The sequence below is a fragment of the Durotheca rogersii genome (genome assembly GCF_024521655.1).
Source record: "Durotheca rogersii strain YMJ 92031201 chromosome Unknown GGS23scaffold_14, whole genome shotgun sequence".
In the NCBI taxonomy this organism is placed as follows: Eukaryota; Fungi; Ascomycota; class Sordariomycetes; order Xylariales; family Xylariaceae; genus Durotheca; species Durotheca rogersii.
Window position 1 is genome coordinate 75,393 of NW_026251245.1, and position 12,504 is coordinate 87,896.

General features: G+C 54.7%; 3 protein-coding genes across 3 annotated transcripts; 2 read left to right on the plus strand and 1 right to left on the minus strand.

The window, feature by feature from the left end:
• Positions 1 to 2,147: 2,147 nt before the first annotated feature.
• Positions 2,148 to 3,673, plus strand: GGS23DRAFT_572617 (WD40-repeat-containing domain protein). The gene has a single exon (XM_051516636.1). It carries the CDS (start codon positions 2,666 to 2,668, stop codon positions 3,275 to 3,277), a length of 612 nt encoding a protein of 203 aa, XP_051370798.1. The 5' UTR covers positions 2,148 to 2,665; the 3' UTR covers positions 3,278 to 3,673.
• A 1,740-nt stretch (positions 3,674 to 5,413) lies between these two features.
• GGS23DRAFT_605747 (uncharacterized protein) lies at positions 5,414 to 7,047 on the minus strand (the record flags this gene model as incomplete). The annotated part of the gene is made up of 3 exons (XM_051519806.1): positions 5,414 to 6,040; positions 6,103 to 6,570; positions 6,631 to 7,047. The coding sequence occupies 3 exons, from the start codon at positions 7,045 to 7,047 to the stop codon at positions 5,414 to 5,416; spliced, it is 1,512 nt and encodes a 503-aa protein (XP_051370799.1).
• A 3,302-nt stretch (positions 7,048 to 10,349) lies between these two features.
• On the plus strand, positions 10,350 to 12,004 carry GGS23DRAFT_597714 (eukaryotic translation initiation factor 2 subunit gamma; the record flags this gene model as incomplete). The annotated part of the gene is made up of 3 exons (XM_051518662.1): positions 10,350 to 10,876; positions 10,927 to 11,913; positions 11,974 to 12,004. The coding sequence occupies 3 exons, from the start codon at positions 10,350 to 10,352 to the stop codon at positions 12,002 to 12,004; spliced, it is 1,545 nt and encodes a 514-aa protein (XP_051370800.1).
• Positions 12,005 to 12,504: the final 500 nt, after the last annotated feature.

A 12,504-nucleotide genomic window follows, 5' to 3' on the forward strand; every position in this document is an offset into this window, starting at 1 on the left:
CGGTGGGGTGGGGTGGGGTCTGTCAGATAACTCGGAATGTCCCCCTCTACGGACGGCTGGGGGTGCGAGTTGGCGGGGCTATTTCTCTCGAAGGATGGGCGAGCGGGAGGATAGACGAGTGAATTATGTAGATGAGGACAATTGTATGTGAACTGAGAGGCAGGTCTCGTAATGCGCCGTGCCGGCTGCTCGCAATGCCCACGGCGGCCACGTTGGATAGGCAGGAATTTGGTGGTGGCAAGTGGAAGAAGCTTGGAGGAGAGCTTCGGCAACAGCCCACCCTCGCTCCACCCCTCCCTTCGTCCACCCCACCGACGGCTGTCTGCCAGCTGCCGACAAGACGACCGTCGTCGCGCATCGTTGTGTAACCAATGTAGCGACCACCTGCCACCCATTTGACTTGATTTATAACTTGCCAACGTGGGCTTATAAAGGCTGATTCCGTACATAACAGAAGTCTACTCACACATGATCTGGTCGAGGTTTCTAAAGAATACCTAGGCCAGACTTGTAGAACATTTAGACGCAATCCGCCTCCAAGATACGGCCCCTGACCTAGCACCTCAGGGGGATCTGTTCTTGGCTTCCCCCTACCAGTAGGTAGCCTCTACAAAAGAGTAGGTATATCGACTTCACCTACGACCCAGAAAGCAGCTATAGCCATCAGCTATTAGGTATAGGTTACGGGTAACCCTAGTAGGGGCGAGGCCATGGTCCTGACCGCGATCGCCCAACACCTTGCCCGCTAACAGGAGATAGTATCCAAGTCTCAGAGGCTTTAGCATACTTCTTCTGTAACAACTGGGTACCGAAGATAGAAAACGCCACGACGGTAGTCCGGAGCTTGATTTAGCAACTTGCGGTTCAGCAACCCTCATCGATCGACCACCTGAAAAGAAAACGCACGTCGACGAAGCGAAGACGCTTCAATTGTCCGAACAACTTCTTAGCCATGTCTGGCGTGCCAGGATATGGTGGTTGACGAAGGTCTACTCAATATATATATATATTGTTCTCGATGCTGTTGACGAGACTCCTCTCTATGCAGGCTGACCAGGCGCAGACGGCCTCCTGCGGTTAATCCGAATGACCATAGCCCTATGCCCGCGTATAGAATGGGTTGTATCTACAAAATATTCATCGCACGTTCGAGAAGTATTGAGGCAAGGGGATAGCGTCGGCTCCCGCCTCGACCTTGACCGTAATCACCCGGACATATTATCAGCCATGGGTAGCTATCTCGACCGGGAGATCTCCATCCTAGCGAAGAAAAAGCGATGCGATGAGAAACTAAGGAGGGAAGTAGCAGACTGCATGCTGAGAGAGTCTCGGAGAAACTAATTATGAACCAAAATCGTCCGTCATGCCATGTTCCTCGAGAAAGCGTGGTTTAATAATACTATCGACTTTATTAGGGAGCTACTAACCAATCCCATACTTTTTTGCGACGGAATGATGGAGCATATCAGGGGGCACCGTGATTATACCTTTTTTATCCGGGTTCTCTCCGTCATGGTATTTGCAATCCAACCGCCTCATATTTCAGAGTTGGGAGTTTAAGTCGTGCCGCCTCCGACGGTTGACGTAGAAGTAATAGTAAGAGAGTGCTCGACGTTCTTGGACATCCATGAAGGGTTAGTGTACTTCATCCATGGGCCAATATATTAATATGTTCGCGAAGCCCTGCTCCTACCCGATAGTATCTCTATTGACCACGTAAAAACGGCCCGCCCGAGCCTAGCGGTGTTATCCAAGTTCCTAGCATCAACGTCAGGGCCTAGTATGGCACCGACGCAAGAGGCGCGAGGGGCGGAGTTGATTCGAAACTCTTTGACAGGTTGGATTCAACATGCCATGGCACTCGAGGACCTCTCGTCAGATACAGATATTATTTCAGCCACGGCTACCATGCTATGAGCAAATATACCAGAGTGGGTTGGAGCCCTGGTGGTAATATCTCGTTTTCCCACGGCGTTGGCGATGATTCAGGGGTTGGACCTGTTGTTGACCGTAAGTCTACCCATAGCTTAATCTAGGGTGTCAATGGTCGAGGCGGACTAACGCTCGGAGGTCGGACGTCAAGAAATATACCAGTTGATATCGTCAATACGCATCACGATGTACATGGACTGCTGTGCTTATACGGAGCAATGGATCTTGACGGTCTATCCCCGGGCATGTACAACTACTTATTATTTTGCCAGAGCGGATGCAGTGAAAGGAACAGATATACGTTAGACTTCTTTACGTGGGTAAAGCGGTAATCCATTGTTACGGACCATTGGAGGCGTGACTTCGTAGTTCTCGAAGGCTACGGACGCTCGATCCGGAAATTTGCCTTCTCTCTGGATAGCCGACTGCTTGCCTTGGCGTTCGACGATAGGATCATTAGCGTATGGGAGGTCGAAACTGGGGCCATCCGGTATACGCTTGAAGAGTACTGAGGCTGGGTGAGTAGCCTGGTGATTATTACACCTATAGATATGATAGCCTCAGGGCCAGATAACCGTACCGTCAGGCTCTGGGCAGCCGACACGAGTTGCCCATAAGTCACTCTCCGGAGGCAAGCTACCACCGTTGGATATCTCAGCTTTTCCCGCGACAAATCCACGCTTGCAGTGTCAACGGAGGCCATGGTTCAGCCGACAAGAAATTCACCTCCGGGATGGGGCACTGGATAAAGGCTACATTAAGATATCGAACTACGCCACGAGGACATGAACTCTCTATAGTCCTCTCGCCAGACGAGAGTCTCTTTGCTTCCTGCTCTAAGGATTGGGCTGTACGGGTGTGGGACTTGCCTAGCGGGAAGCTGACATGCAACTTGGAAGGCCACCAGGATTCGGCGCAGCACGCCGCGTTCTCCCCTAACGGGAGGCTCGTCGTCTCCGCTTCAGACGACTCCGCAGTGCGAGTCTGGAAGGTCGACAGTCAACGGGCGGCAGAGGACAGGAAAGTGGCAGTTCTGCGTCATCGAAGGGACTACTGCCTCACTGTCGCTTTTTCTCCTGACGGGAAGTTTCTAGCGTCCGCCAGTGACGATGAGGAGATAATTGTGTGGAGCATCGAGACCTGGTCGAAGTTCGGAAAACCGATGGATGCGGGTAACGCTGTCGTCCGCGTGACCATCTCGGCTGATTCGGACTGGATACTATCGGCCACGCGGGATGGCCATTGGAAGATGTGGGAGCTTGCCACCAGGGAGTGCCTGTGCACGATCGAGAGCCGGCACAAAGGCGGCCTGGGCTCGCTGATCTTAATCCGGGCTGCGTGGTGACCGGGCTGGGCGCATGGCGATTGCCGGGTGCGGAAGTCTGCCGCATGGCGTCCACATTAACCTTCATCGGCCCCGTACGCCATCAGATGTGGCCAAGGCACGGGCCGTTGGACGATCACCTGGAAAGAAACCAACATAATCGAGATCGTAGACTAGTATAATATAAACCTGGTAGCGCCTGGGCCGGCAGTACGTGCGTCGCTGGGAGAAGGGTAGCCATAGGGATTGTACTTATTTGAAGAGCTCCTCTTCCTTGAGCTTTTAGATGGGATAGAGCCGCGGACGGTCGGTTATTACGAAGGTTTGCTATGACCTTGAGGTAAGTAGCTCACTTAATAGAGGAGTAGTAGTTGTAGTGGTGGTTGTAGTGGTGGTTGTAGTGGTGGTTATAGTGGTGGTTGTAGTGGTGGTTGTAGTGGTGGCGGCGGTGACGACCGTAAATATAGAATATGAATAGGTACCTTCATAAGCGGTACGGACGATTTTAAGAAAAGCGATACATTCGTTAAAACCCCTGAAGCACACCTACGTAAAGCCAGCTATAACCGAATTCAACGTGACGAAGCGGAGTGGTTCGACGTACCTATATTTTCAACATTAAACCTCCGTTCATAAGCCACCGTCATAAGTCACCTTCTATCGCAGACACCCACGCCTCATCCTCCCTCTCCCCTCCCGTTCTCTCTCCACCCCTCCAACCCAGGTGAGAGGCATGCCGTTGGCATCACAGTCGAGATCTGGCGAAGAATGCCGAGACCACGCAGGACCAACAAGCCTCGACAAGCTCCGAAACCACGGCCCCCGCTCCCTCCCCCCCTCGTCCACATCCGGACACAGCCCTTCGTAACGCGACCCAACTCGCCCGTACCCAGCAGACGATGCAACCACCTCCTGCTGTGCCCCCCCAATCTCGTTCTATATCCGGGCGACAATAATCAGGCCAACGCGCGCCTTACCCTTCTTCGTCCTCCCTAGCCCCGATCGCGTTCCCTTCACCGTTCGGCAGCCCGCTCGTAAAGGACTCTCTGATCCCGGGGCCGCCCCCAACGGCGTGCAGGTAAAGCAAGCAAGTAATCGCAGGCAGACGAGCCCGCGCGGGTCCTTCCCACCCCACCACCCTTCCTCTCTCCCTCTCCCTCTCCCTCTTCCTCAAACAAGCAACCCCCTTCGCTACCGCCGCCTCCTCTGCTCGGAACCAGCCGTCTTAGGGCGAGGGGAGGCGAGAGTAGGCGGCGGGAACTAAGCCAAAACTCGGCCCCCCCCCCAAAGTCCCGCTGCCACGCCTGCGCCCGACGACCTGGTACCTAAGCGCGTATACCTATATAGGTAGGTATGTAGCATGTCTTATTTACCGACGGGAGGGCTGTCTACCGCACAGGTATTAAGGCAACTAAAAAGAAAACGATTACGAAACCTCAGATCCCCTTGTGTAACCCTAGGTTGGGGGGGAATACGAGGAGTGGAGGTAGGTAAGCATAGGGGGAGAAGATACGAGAGCATATGCCGGTGGAAGCGGTAGGCGGCGTCCCATGTCACGTTGGTTAACGAGGAGAGGTAAGCGGCCTGTAGGCACAAGATACACCGATCAATATCAATATCGATTTCGTGATGAATTATACATGTAGGCAGGTAGGTCAGTTTTATACAACGTCGACTACCTAGCCCAGTCCAGCCGTTAGCTGCCTTGTGTAGGCGATCAAAGACCAAACGCGCGCGCGTTATGTCCACCCGTCCACTCGTTCGTCTCCTCCCCCTCCGAGGTATATCCTTCATTCATTTGACCCGTCCCAAAAACGGACCGCGGGTCACAGGGCAATAGTAAGAGTAAAATAACACGGAAAAAAAAAAAAAAACCGACACCCAATGATATATCCTTGAGAACGCCGGTTGTAGGTATAAAGATAAGGTCAGTGGATGACTTTCCGCAGGGGCCAATTTGGTTCGGTTCTGTCGGGAGGCTGTTCGTGTAGGTAGGTAAGATGAAATTTTGTTTCCAGCATCCGTCGTGAACCGAGCCCTTTCCCCCCGTTGTCGCGTTTCACGTTCTCTCCAGCTCAGCTGAACAAATGAAATTAAGTAATGTTATAATCCCTCCCCAAAACCCGGGCAGTAAAAAGCAAATATTTTCGATTCCCCCTACCGGCCGATGCTGAAGCTCGTCTGACCGGCTGGCGGGCTCTTTATAGCCGCGTCCGCGTACGCCCCAGGAATAGGCACTGCGGCATACTGGATCTCACCGGGAGCGACGGGGCCGTGCTCGTTGACGTTAACATTGGCGTCGGAGCCGGTTACGGGGCCAAAACCTGGGGCGTCTGGTGTCGTTGGCGTCCTGAATGGACTCTGGGCGAGCTTCGGTGTCGCAGACGGCGCCTTGCTCGGAGGGGCTTGCAGCTTGAATGGCTTCTCCGCTGGGCCTCTCTGGGCTGCGAAGGCCGACGGCGGCTCAGCAATTTGCGCGCCCTGCGTAAACGGGGGCACTTCTGCTTCTGAGATGTCCGAGAGCGATTTGTAAGCCGACGGCGGGAAGCGCGGCGACATGGCGTATTGCGAGAATGACGGCGACTTGGGACCGAATCCGGGGGTGTTGGGTGCCGACTGGGACCGCAGTTGCGCCAGGTACAGGTCCGACCGGGCGCGGTCTCGGAGGTCCATCGACTTCGCGAGGCGTCGTTTGGTGTAGTACCGGTAGAAGACGACGCTATAGAGCGTGATCGTGATGACGTCAACCACGATCTCGATAATGATACAGATCAGTGCCCAGTTCTGAGAGGTGCGTGTTAGCTTTGTAGTTCCTAGCGACCCTGTTCGTTGTGACCGTCACTAACCTGTAGTCTGCAGACCAGCGCGTAGTCAATTTTCTCCGAGAATAGGTCGGCGCGATGGTTCTGGACGCATGCCCATCCCCAGAGGTCCTTGTTGTCGCTGTTGTTCCTCGTGAACTGAAGGACACCGGCGGCGGCGGCCCAAAGGATGATGGAGACGATGAACCAGCCCACCGCGAACAGTGTATAGTAGACGCCGACCTTCTCCGCGCGGCGGTGGCCGCCACGGCAGTACCCGATGAAGATGAGAATGCAGATGAGGAGATTGAGGCAAGAAACGGCCAGGACGAGTATTTGCGGCCAGGCGTTGGTGTTAGACGCCCACGGCGGCAACCCATTCTGCGCTGGGAGAGCTCTAGTCGCATGGAAGATGGCAAACGAGGATGAGAGCATAGCCAGGATGATCATGCTGCAGCTGAAGCTGACGCCTCGGAGCGCGAACTTGGCCATCCGCACCTTCGTCTTGAGACCCTGCGGTACGCGTTAATAACAGACTTAGACCTGCACAGGCTATGCCTCCTCGGTACCTACCAGATCTCGTTCCTGCTCCTTATCGGTGTCCTTCTCCCGCTTCTCTAAAATCTCTTCTTCCCTGAAAGTCGGGCTTAACGGATTATCGAAAGTTCTCGCAGGCGTGCCCGGGATCTTCATCGCGCTCTTCAACGGCGTCTTCGGCGTCATTGGTACGTTGACTGACTCTCCTGTTGATCCTCCAGCGATATACCCAAATCCAACGTCGCCGGGTTGGGCCTGGGCTACCCGTGACCTCTCGTTCCTTCCGAATGGCATACTCCGTGGCTCTACCGGCGAATTGACTGATGTGGCTTCTGCGAATCTCGGTGTTCTGGGCGGCTTGAGTGATGACATAGAGGACGAACCGGTGGACGACTTCCGCGAAGGCGTTAAATCAAGGGCGGCGGGCCGCCGTCTATCGTCTTGTGTTGCCATTGTATAGTAGGGCGTCTTGGAGAGGGGGAGAAAGGAAAGGGAAAGAGGGGCGAAGCAAGGCTTGGTCTATGTGGGTAGACAGGCTGCGACTATATGCTTCTATGCCCGCCTCGGAGACAGCACCGTTGCGCATATAACCTATGGGCAGGAATAAGGAAACGAGAGGAAAATTTGTTGGAGAGGCCAGCTATCGAGGGGAAAAGAGATGCTCAGGCCGGACGGTCGGGGGGGAAGGTGGTTTTGAGTAGGCGCCGCTGCAGTATGGCACAGTCATTCGACCATGCCTTGGAAATGCCCTGCATGGGAGTGTTAGTGAATGGAGCTACACGGCATGCAATGGGATCGCTCACGGTGGACCGGGGTGGACGGGAATCACTCGCATGCAAGTCTGTGATAGGGCGGCTGGAAACACCTCAATCTCCCTTGCTCGGATGCCTCCTTAGAAAATAAACGCCCGTAGGTGATAAACTGGCGCCGGACACCTGCTCTGGTCGCATCAGATTTCCAGATCAACGTGTCACCATCGACTTTGGAACCCGGCGAGACGAGTCGCGAATCTCAGACACCCAATCTTCCTATACAAACTGGAAACGCAAGGGGAGGAAGATGAAGCCCGAGAGAGAGATAGTAGAAAGAGGAAGAATGCGAGTGAGTAAGCGAGTGAGTGAGCGAGTGAGGGCGAGAGAGGGAAAGCGGAAGAGAGAGCAGCGAAGTACACGGGGGAGGAGGGGGCCGGGGGCTTCGTCCGCGGGCATTTCCCTAAGCCGACTATACTTCCCTCCCCTCCAGCCCCCTAGGAAGTACAAGCTTGGAGATAATCGTAAGATGCCTGTCCGGCCGGAACGCCTGCCTTCGTCTACCAGCCGACAGGTACACCGGCACACCATCAACGACATGTCTGCTTCGCAAATTTCTCGCTAGCCAACAGCCTGTCGTTGCAACCGACTTCCTCTTGGGTGTCGAGCTGGCCGGTTATTGGGCGGATCACTTGCGAATGAGGTCGAGGACAAGACTTGGTAGGGATCAGGGGCCTTCCCGGTCCAGCGCAAAGACGAGGGGAGACTCCGTTGTGGTTGGGCGCATGGGACCAGCCGGCGCGAATCTCCTTAGGCGCCCTCGTGAACCCCTGTCGACGATCTACCGATTTGATAGGCAGACGGAACCCCATCGATAACCGTGCCAGCTGCGAGCTTGGAACATGCTACCAATCAGACTGCGGAGAGGCGTGATGCCGCTCACAAGACTGCATGGATCAGGTTGTGCCTGGGCGGTAAACCCCAGAGCCACATTGAAGGATGTGAACCGCCCGGCCTTGTTCGGACTTGGGACCTGCCAGGGCTCGTCGACTTTCCCGATTATCGCTCATTATCCCTCGTGGTCGAGTAGGTACATATTGTCCTCCTTTTGACTGTGCCATCGCCGACACTACGCGCGCGTGTGGTAGACGACCGGATGGTGCGACGCTTATTCTTCTTCTTCTCGCTGGCATACCCGCCAAAGAAACCGTGACGTGAAAATTGTCGCCCGCAACCTCGACGAACGGAACAGCAAGGTGATGGTGACAAATTGCCTCCGCTCTGGCGAAGAATCGAACCGCCCAACAGCGCACTCGGACATCCTCGAAAAGCTAGTGTCGTTGTACGTAGGTATGTACTGCTACGAAGGCGGGTTGCGATCAATGCAACGCCAGAACCCTTCCCCCCTCCTCCTTGCCGGGACCCTTCGTGATAGGCCGCACGGACGGAGACGGAGGCTACATTCGCACCAGTGCCAATCCCTGGATGGGTATGCCGAGGATGGGCTAGATGGCAGCAATGGTAGGTATCCCACCAGACAACGGTATGTCAGCTTTGCTACTACTACGCAGTACACTAATGCCCGGGCTCAATAGCCTTGCTCGCTCGGACGGCGAGATACTGGAGACTATTTTTAGTGCTCTTGTGCTCCGCGGCCGGGTAACGAGGCTACACTCACCTCGGTATAGAGGATGGGTTGCATCGAACACAGTCATTCTGCTCTTCTGTGTCGTGGGACAGCTGACATTTGAACAGTCTAGACGCCATGCTAGCACAAGTCCCCCTAGGCCACGGTGCCCTTCGTTAATATGGGCACGATGTCGTCCGCGGTGCGAGAACACAGCTAATGAGCCACGCCACGCAACCCACATTACACGAAGAGCCGTAGTAGGGCTGCATATACAGCTCCATATGGAAGATTACCAGCAGTTGTGATGGGATTTTATCGTGTCAATGGGCAGGCAGCCTTGTTTATTATGCACTGCACCCGCTTCCTGGAGTCTCGCCATGTGAAGGTGAGATTTAAGGCGTGAGAAGACGGAGCACGCTTGCTACGCATCTAGTCTGGAATCTTTACTGGAGAGGCACGGGAACCCCCGTAGGTAGTGAGAAGAGGCTCTCCAAGACTGTACCAGCTTTATGTCGCGGGTCCTGGAATGATCGTCATCACAGGGTAAATGGCCCGTAGACACGGCTAATTTTGGGTGTTTCTTCTCTTGTCTTGGGGTCCATTGATGCCGCACCCGCGGGTACTCGACGCTCGGCTGTTCCATCGCCATCGTCAACGATGCCGAGAGCGGCAGAGCCACAGGGAAACGTGGTAGCTGGTAGCGTTAGACGATCCATTGTTAGCAATTTTTTGGACGAATTACTCGTGCGAGAAGATGGGCACGCAGACTTAGAGCAAGCGTCTATTTAGATTGGAGTAGCAATGAGAGGAGGTATCAGGGTCGTCTCGTTTTGATTGAGGACGAAGAAATGTTCGAGCAGCTAAGGAGGGCAGGGCATCATAATTTAGATGAGTTATTCATCGATGGATATAACGAGGCAATGTAGATATAAGATAGTATTACCCCGTTAATGCGTTATTTTGCGTCACGGGATCCTAAAATTATGTCAGCAATTTAGATACCTGCAGGTGTTTCTGCCCTCGCTGACCGCTCTATGCTCGGATTAGGTAACGGGGGTAGCTTTTGCCCCTCGTTTCTTATCTTATCAGTGAACGGAAAGAGTCATACACACTTTTCGAGCCAAAAAAACCCAACCAATACTCGACTCCTATAGGGAACGTCACGACTCCCAGAGTATTTCCGGGCCGCCTGTAAGCCACTTCTCCAGACTCGCCAGTAGAGACACGCAGAGACACCGGTATAGCTACACAGAGCCAACCCGAAAAAACAGAGACGGATAAGAAAACGGAAGAAACGTCAGCCGAGAGAGGCAGAGGCTCGTTATATCTTCATTCCGAATCTATTGCTTCACGCACACGCACACTCCCACCACATAATGTCTGCGCCTGACAAGTTCGGCAATGATATCGGGTCCGAATCCGACTCTGGTAACGAGTCACTTCTCGGCGATGGTCCCGATGACGCTCCCGAGGAGCTTGACCAGAAGCCGCTCAAGTCGGCCCTGAAGAAGGCTCCCGTGGCCCCTCCGGTCCCGGTCGAACGGCCGCCTCTCCCCCCACAGACGGATGCGAAGGACCTCGATCTCAGCTCGCTCACTCCGCTCACCCCCGAAATCATCGCGCGGCAAGCAACCATAAACATCGGCACCATCGGCCACGTCGCCCACGGAAAGTCCACCGTGGTCAAGGCCATCTCCGGCGTCCAGACGGTCCGTTTCAAGAACGAGCTGATCCGTAACATTACCATCAAGTTAGGATATGCGAATGCCAAAATCTACAAGTGCGACAACCCCGAATGCCCCCGGCCGGGATGCTACCGGAGTTACAAGAGCGAGAAGGAGGTGGACCCCCCGTGCGAGCGCGAGGGATGCAGCGGCACGTACAGATTACTGCGTCACGTCTCGTAAGTCCGCTCAGGCGTCGGAATATAGCCTGTGGTCCTGACAGCTTTAGTTTCGTCGACTGCCCCGGTCACGATATTCTCATGAGCACTATGCTTTCTGGCGCTGCGGTCATGGACGCTGCCCTACTGCTCATCGCCGGCAACGAATCTGTCCCGCAGCCTCAGACTTCGGAGCATCTGGCGGCCATCGAAATCATGAAGCTGGACAAGATCATCATCTTGCAGAACAAGGTGGACCTTATGCGGGAGGAAGCTGCTCAGCAACATTACCAGTCCATCCTAAAATTCGTCCGAGGCACACCCGCTGCCAAGTCGCCCATCATCCCCATCTCCGCCCAGCTTAAATTCAATATTGACGCCATTAACGAGGCTATCGTTAACACGATCCCGGTCCCGCCCCGAGACTTCACCCAAGAGCCACACATGATGGTCATTCGATCCTTCGACGTCAACAAGCCTGGTGCCGAGATCGAAGAGCTGAAGGGCGGTGTTGCGGGCGGCAGTATCCTACACGGCGTGTTAAGGTTGGGCGACGAGATCGAGATCAGACCCGGCATTGTGACTCGAGACGACAAGGGTGCTCTCCAATGCAAACCGATTTGCAGTCGTATCGTGTCTCTAAATTCGGAATTCAACGACCTCAAATACGCCGTCCCCGGAGGTCTCATCGGTGTCGGTACGAGAATTGACCCCACGCTCTGCCGAGCCGATCGTCTCGTCGGGTTCGTCCTCGGCCTCAAGGGCCGCCTCCCTGCCATCTACAGCGAGATAGAGGTCAACTTCTATCTCCTGAAGCGGCTGCTAGGCGTCCGGACGGCGGACGGTAAGCAGGCCAAGGTGGCGAAGCTGGCCAAGAACGAAGTGCTCATGGTGAACATCGGTTCCACCTCAACCGGCGCCAAAGTCGCTGCCATCAAGCAAGACGCGGCGAAGTTGTCGCTGACCAGCCCGGCCTGCACCAACCTGGGAGAAAAGATCGCCCTCAGCCGACGAATCGAGAAGCATTGGCGTCTCATCGGATGGGCCACCATCACAGCGTGAGTTTTTTCCCTACCCGTTGCAATACGAGCTCCCCATAGCTGACAAATTATGTGCAGTGGTGTCACAGTAGAGCCAACCGAATCATGAACGTCAGGCATCGGACCAGCCTAGACGCAAGAACAAGCGGAGCAAATCGATTGGCCGTAGTAGATGGGCATTAGATCGGGCGTACAAAAGGGTGTGGGAAAACGGGTCCTTACGCGAGGTGGTAAGGGTTACGCTATCGGGATACCGACCTGGGAGAATGCCCAACTCCTCAAAGACGTATCGAGGTTAGAAAGGAAGGTCGTCGTCGATGAGGTCTCGGGGGGTAAAATCGTACGTTGGCTCGGCTTCGATTGGGCTACGGGGAAGGGAAGCGAGAAGAGGGAGCATAAGCGTAGATAAGAGGCGTAGTCGTTGCCATTATACACTGCTGCTAAGTCGATCCGCCGTAAGTCCCTCGCTCCGCCATTCTCAGCCTACTTGCCTCCGCTCCTCTCCTCACCGGCCTCTCCGCACCTAGTGAGATATGAATATGACGCCAAACGAAATCAACCCGGCTGCTTACCGTAGCCAAACTAGCACGCAGCGGGTGTAAAGTCAAC

What these genes read in the sequence shown, in the direction of transcription:
- GGS23DRAFT_572617 (XM_051516636.1), top strand. Translation starts at nt 2,666, where the DNA reads ATGGGGCACTGGATAAAGGCTACATTAAGATATCGAACTACGCCACGA.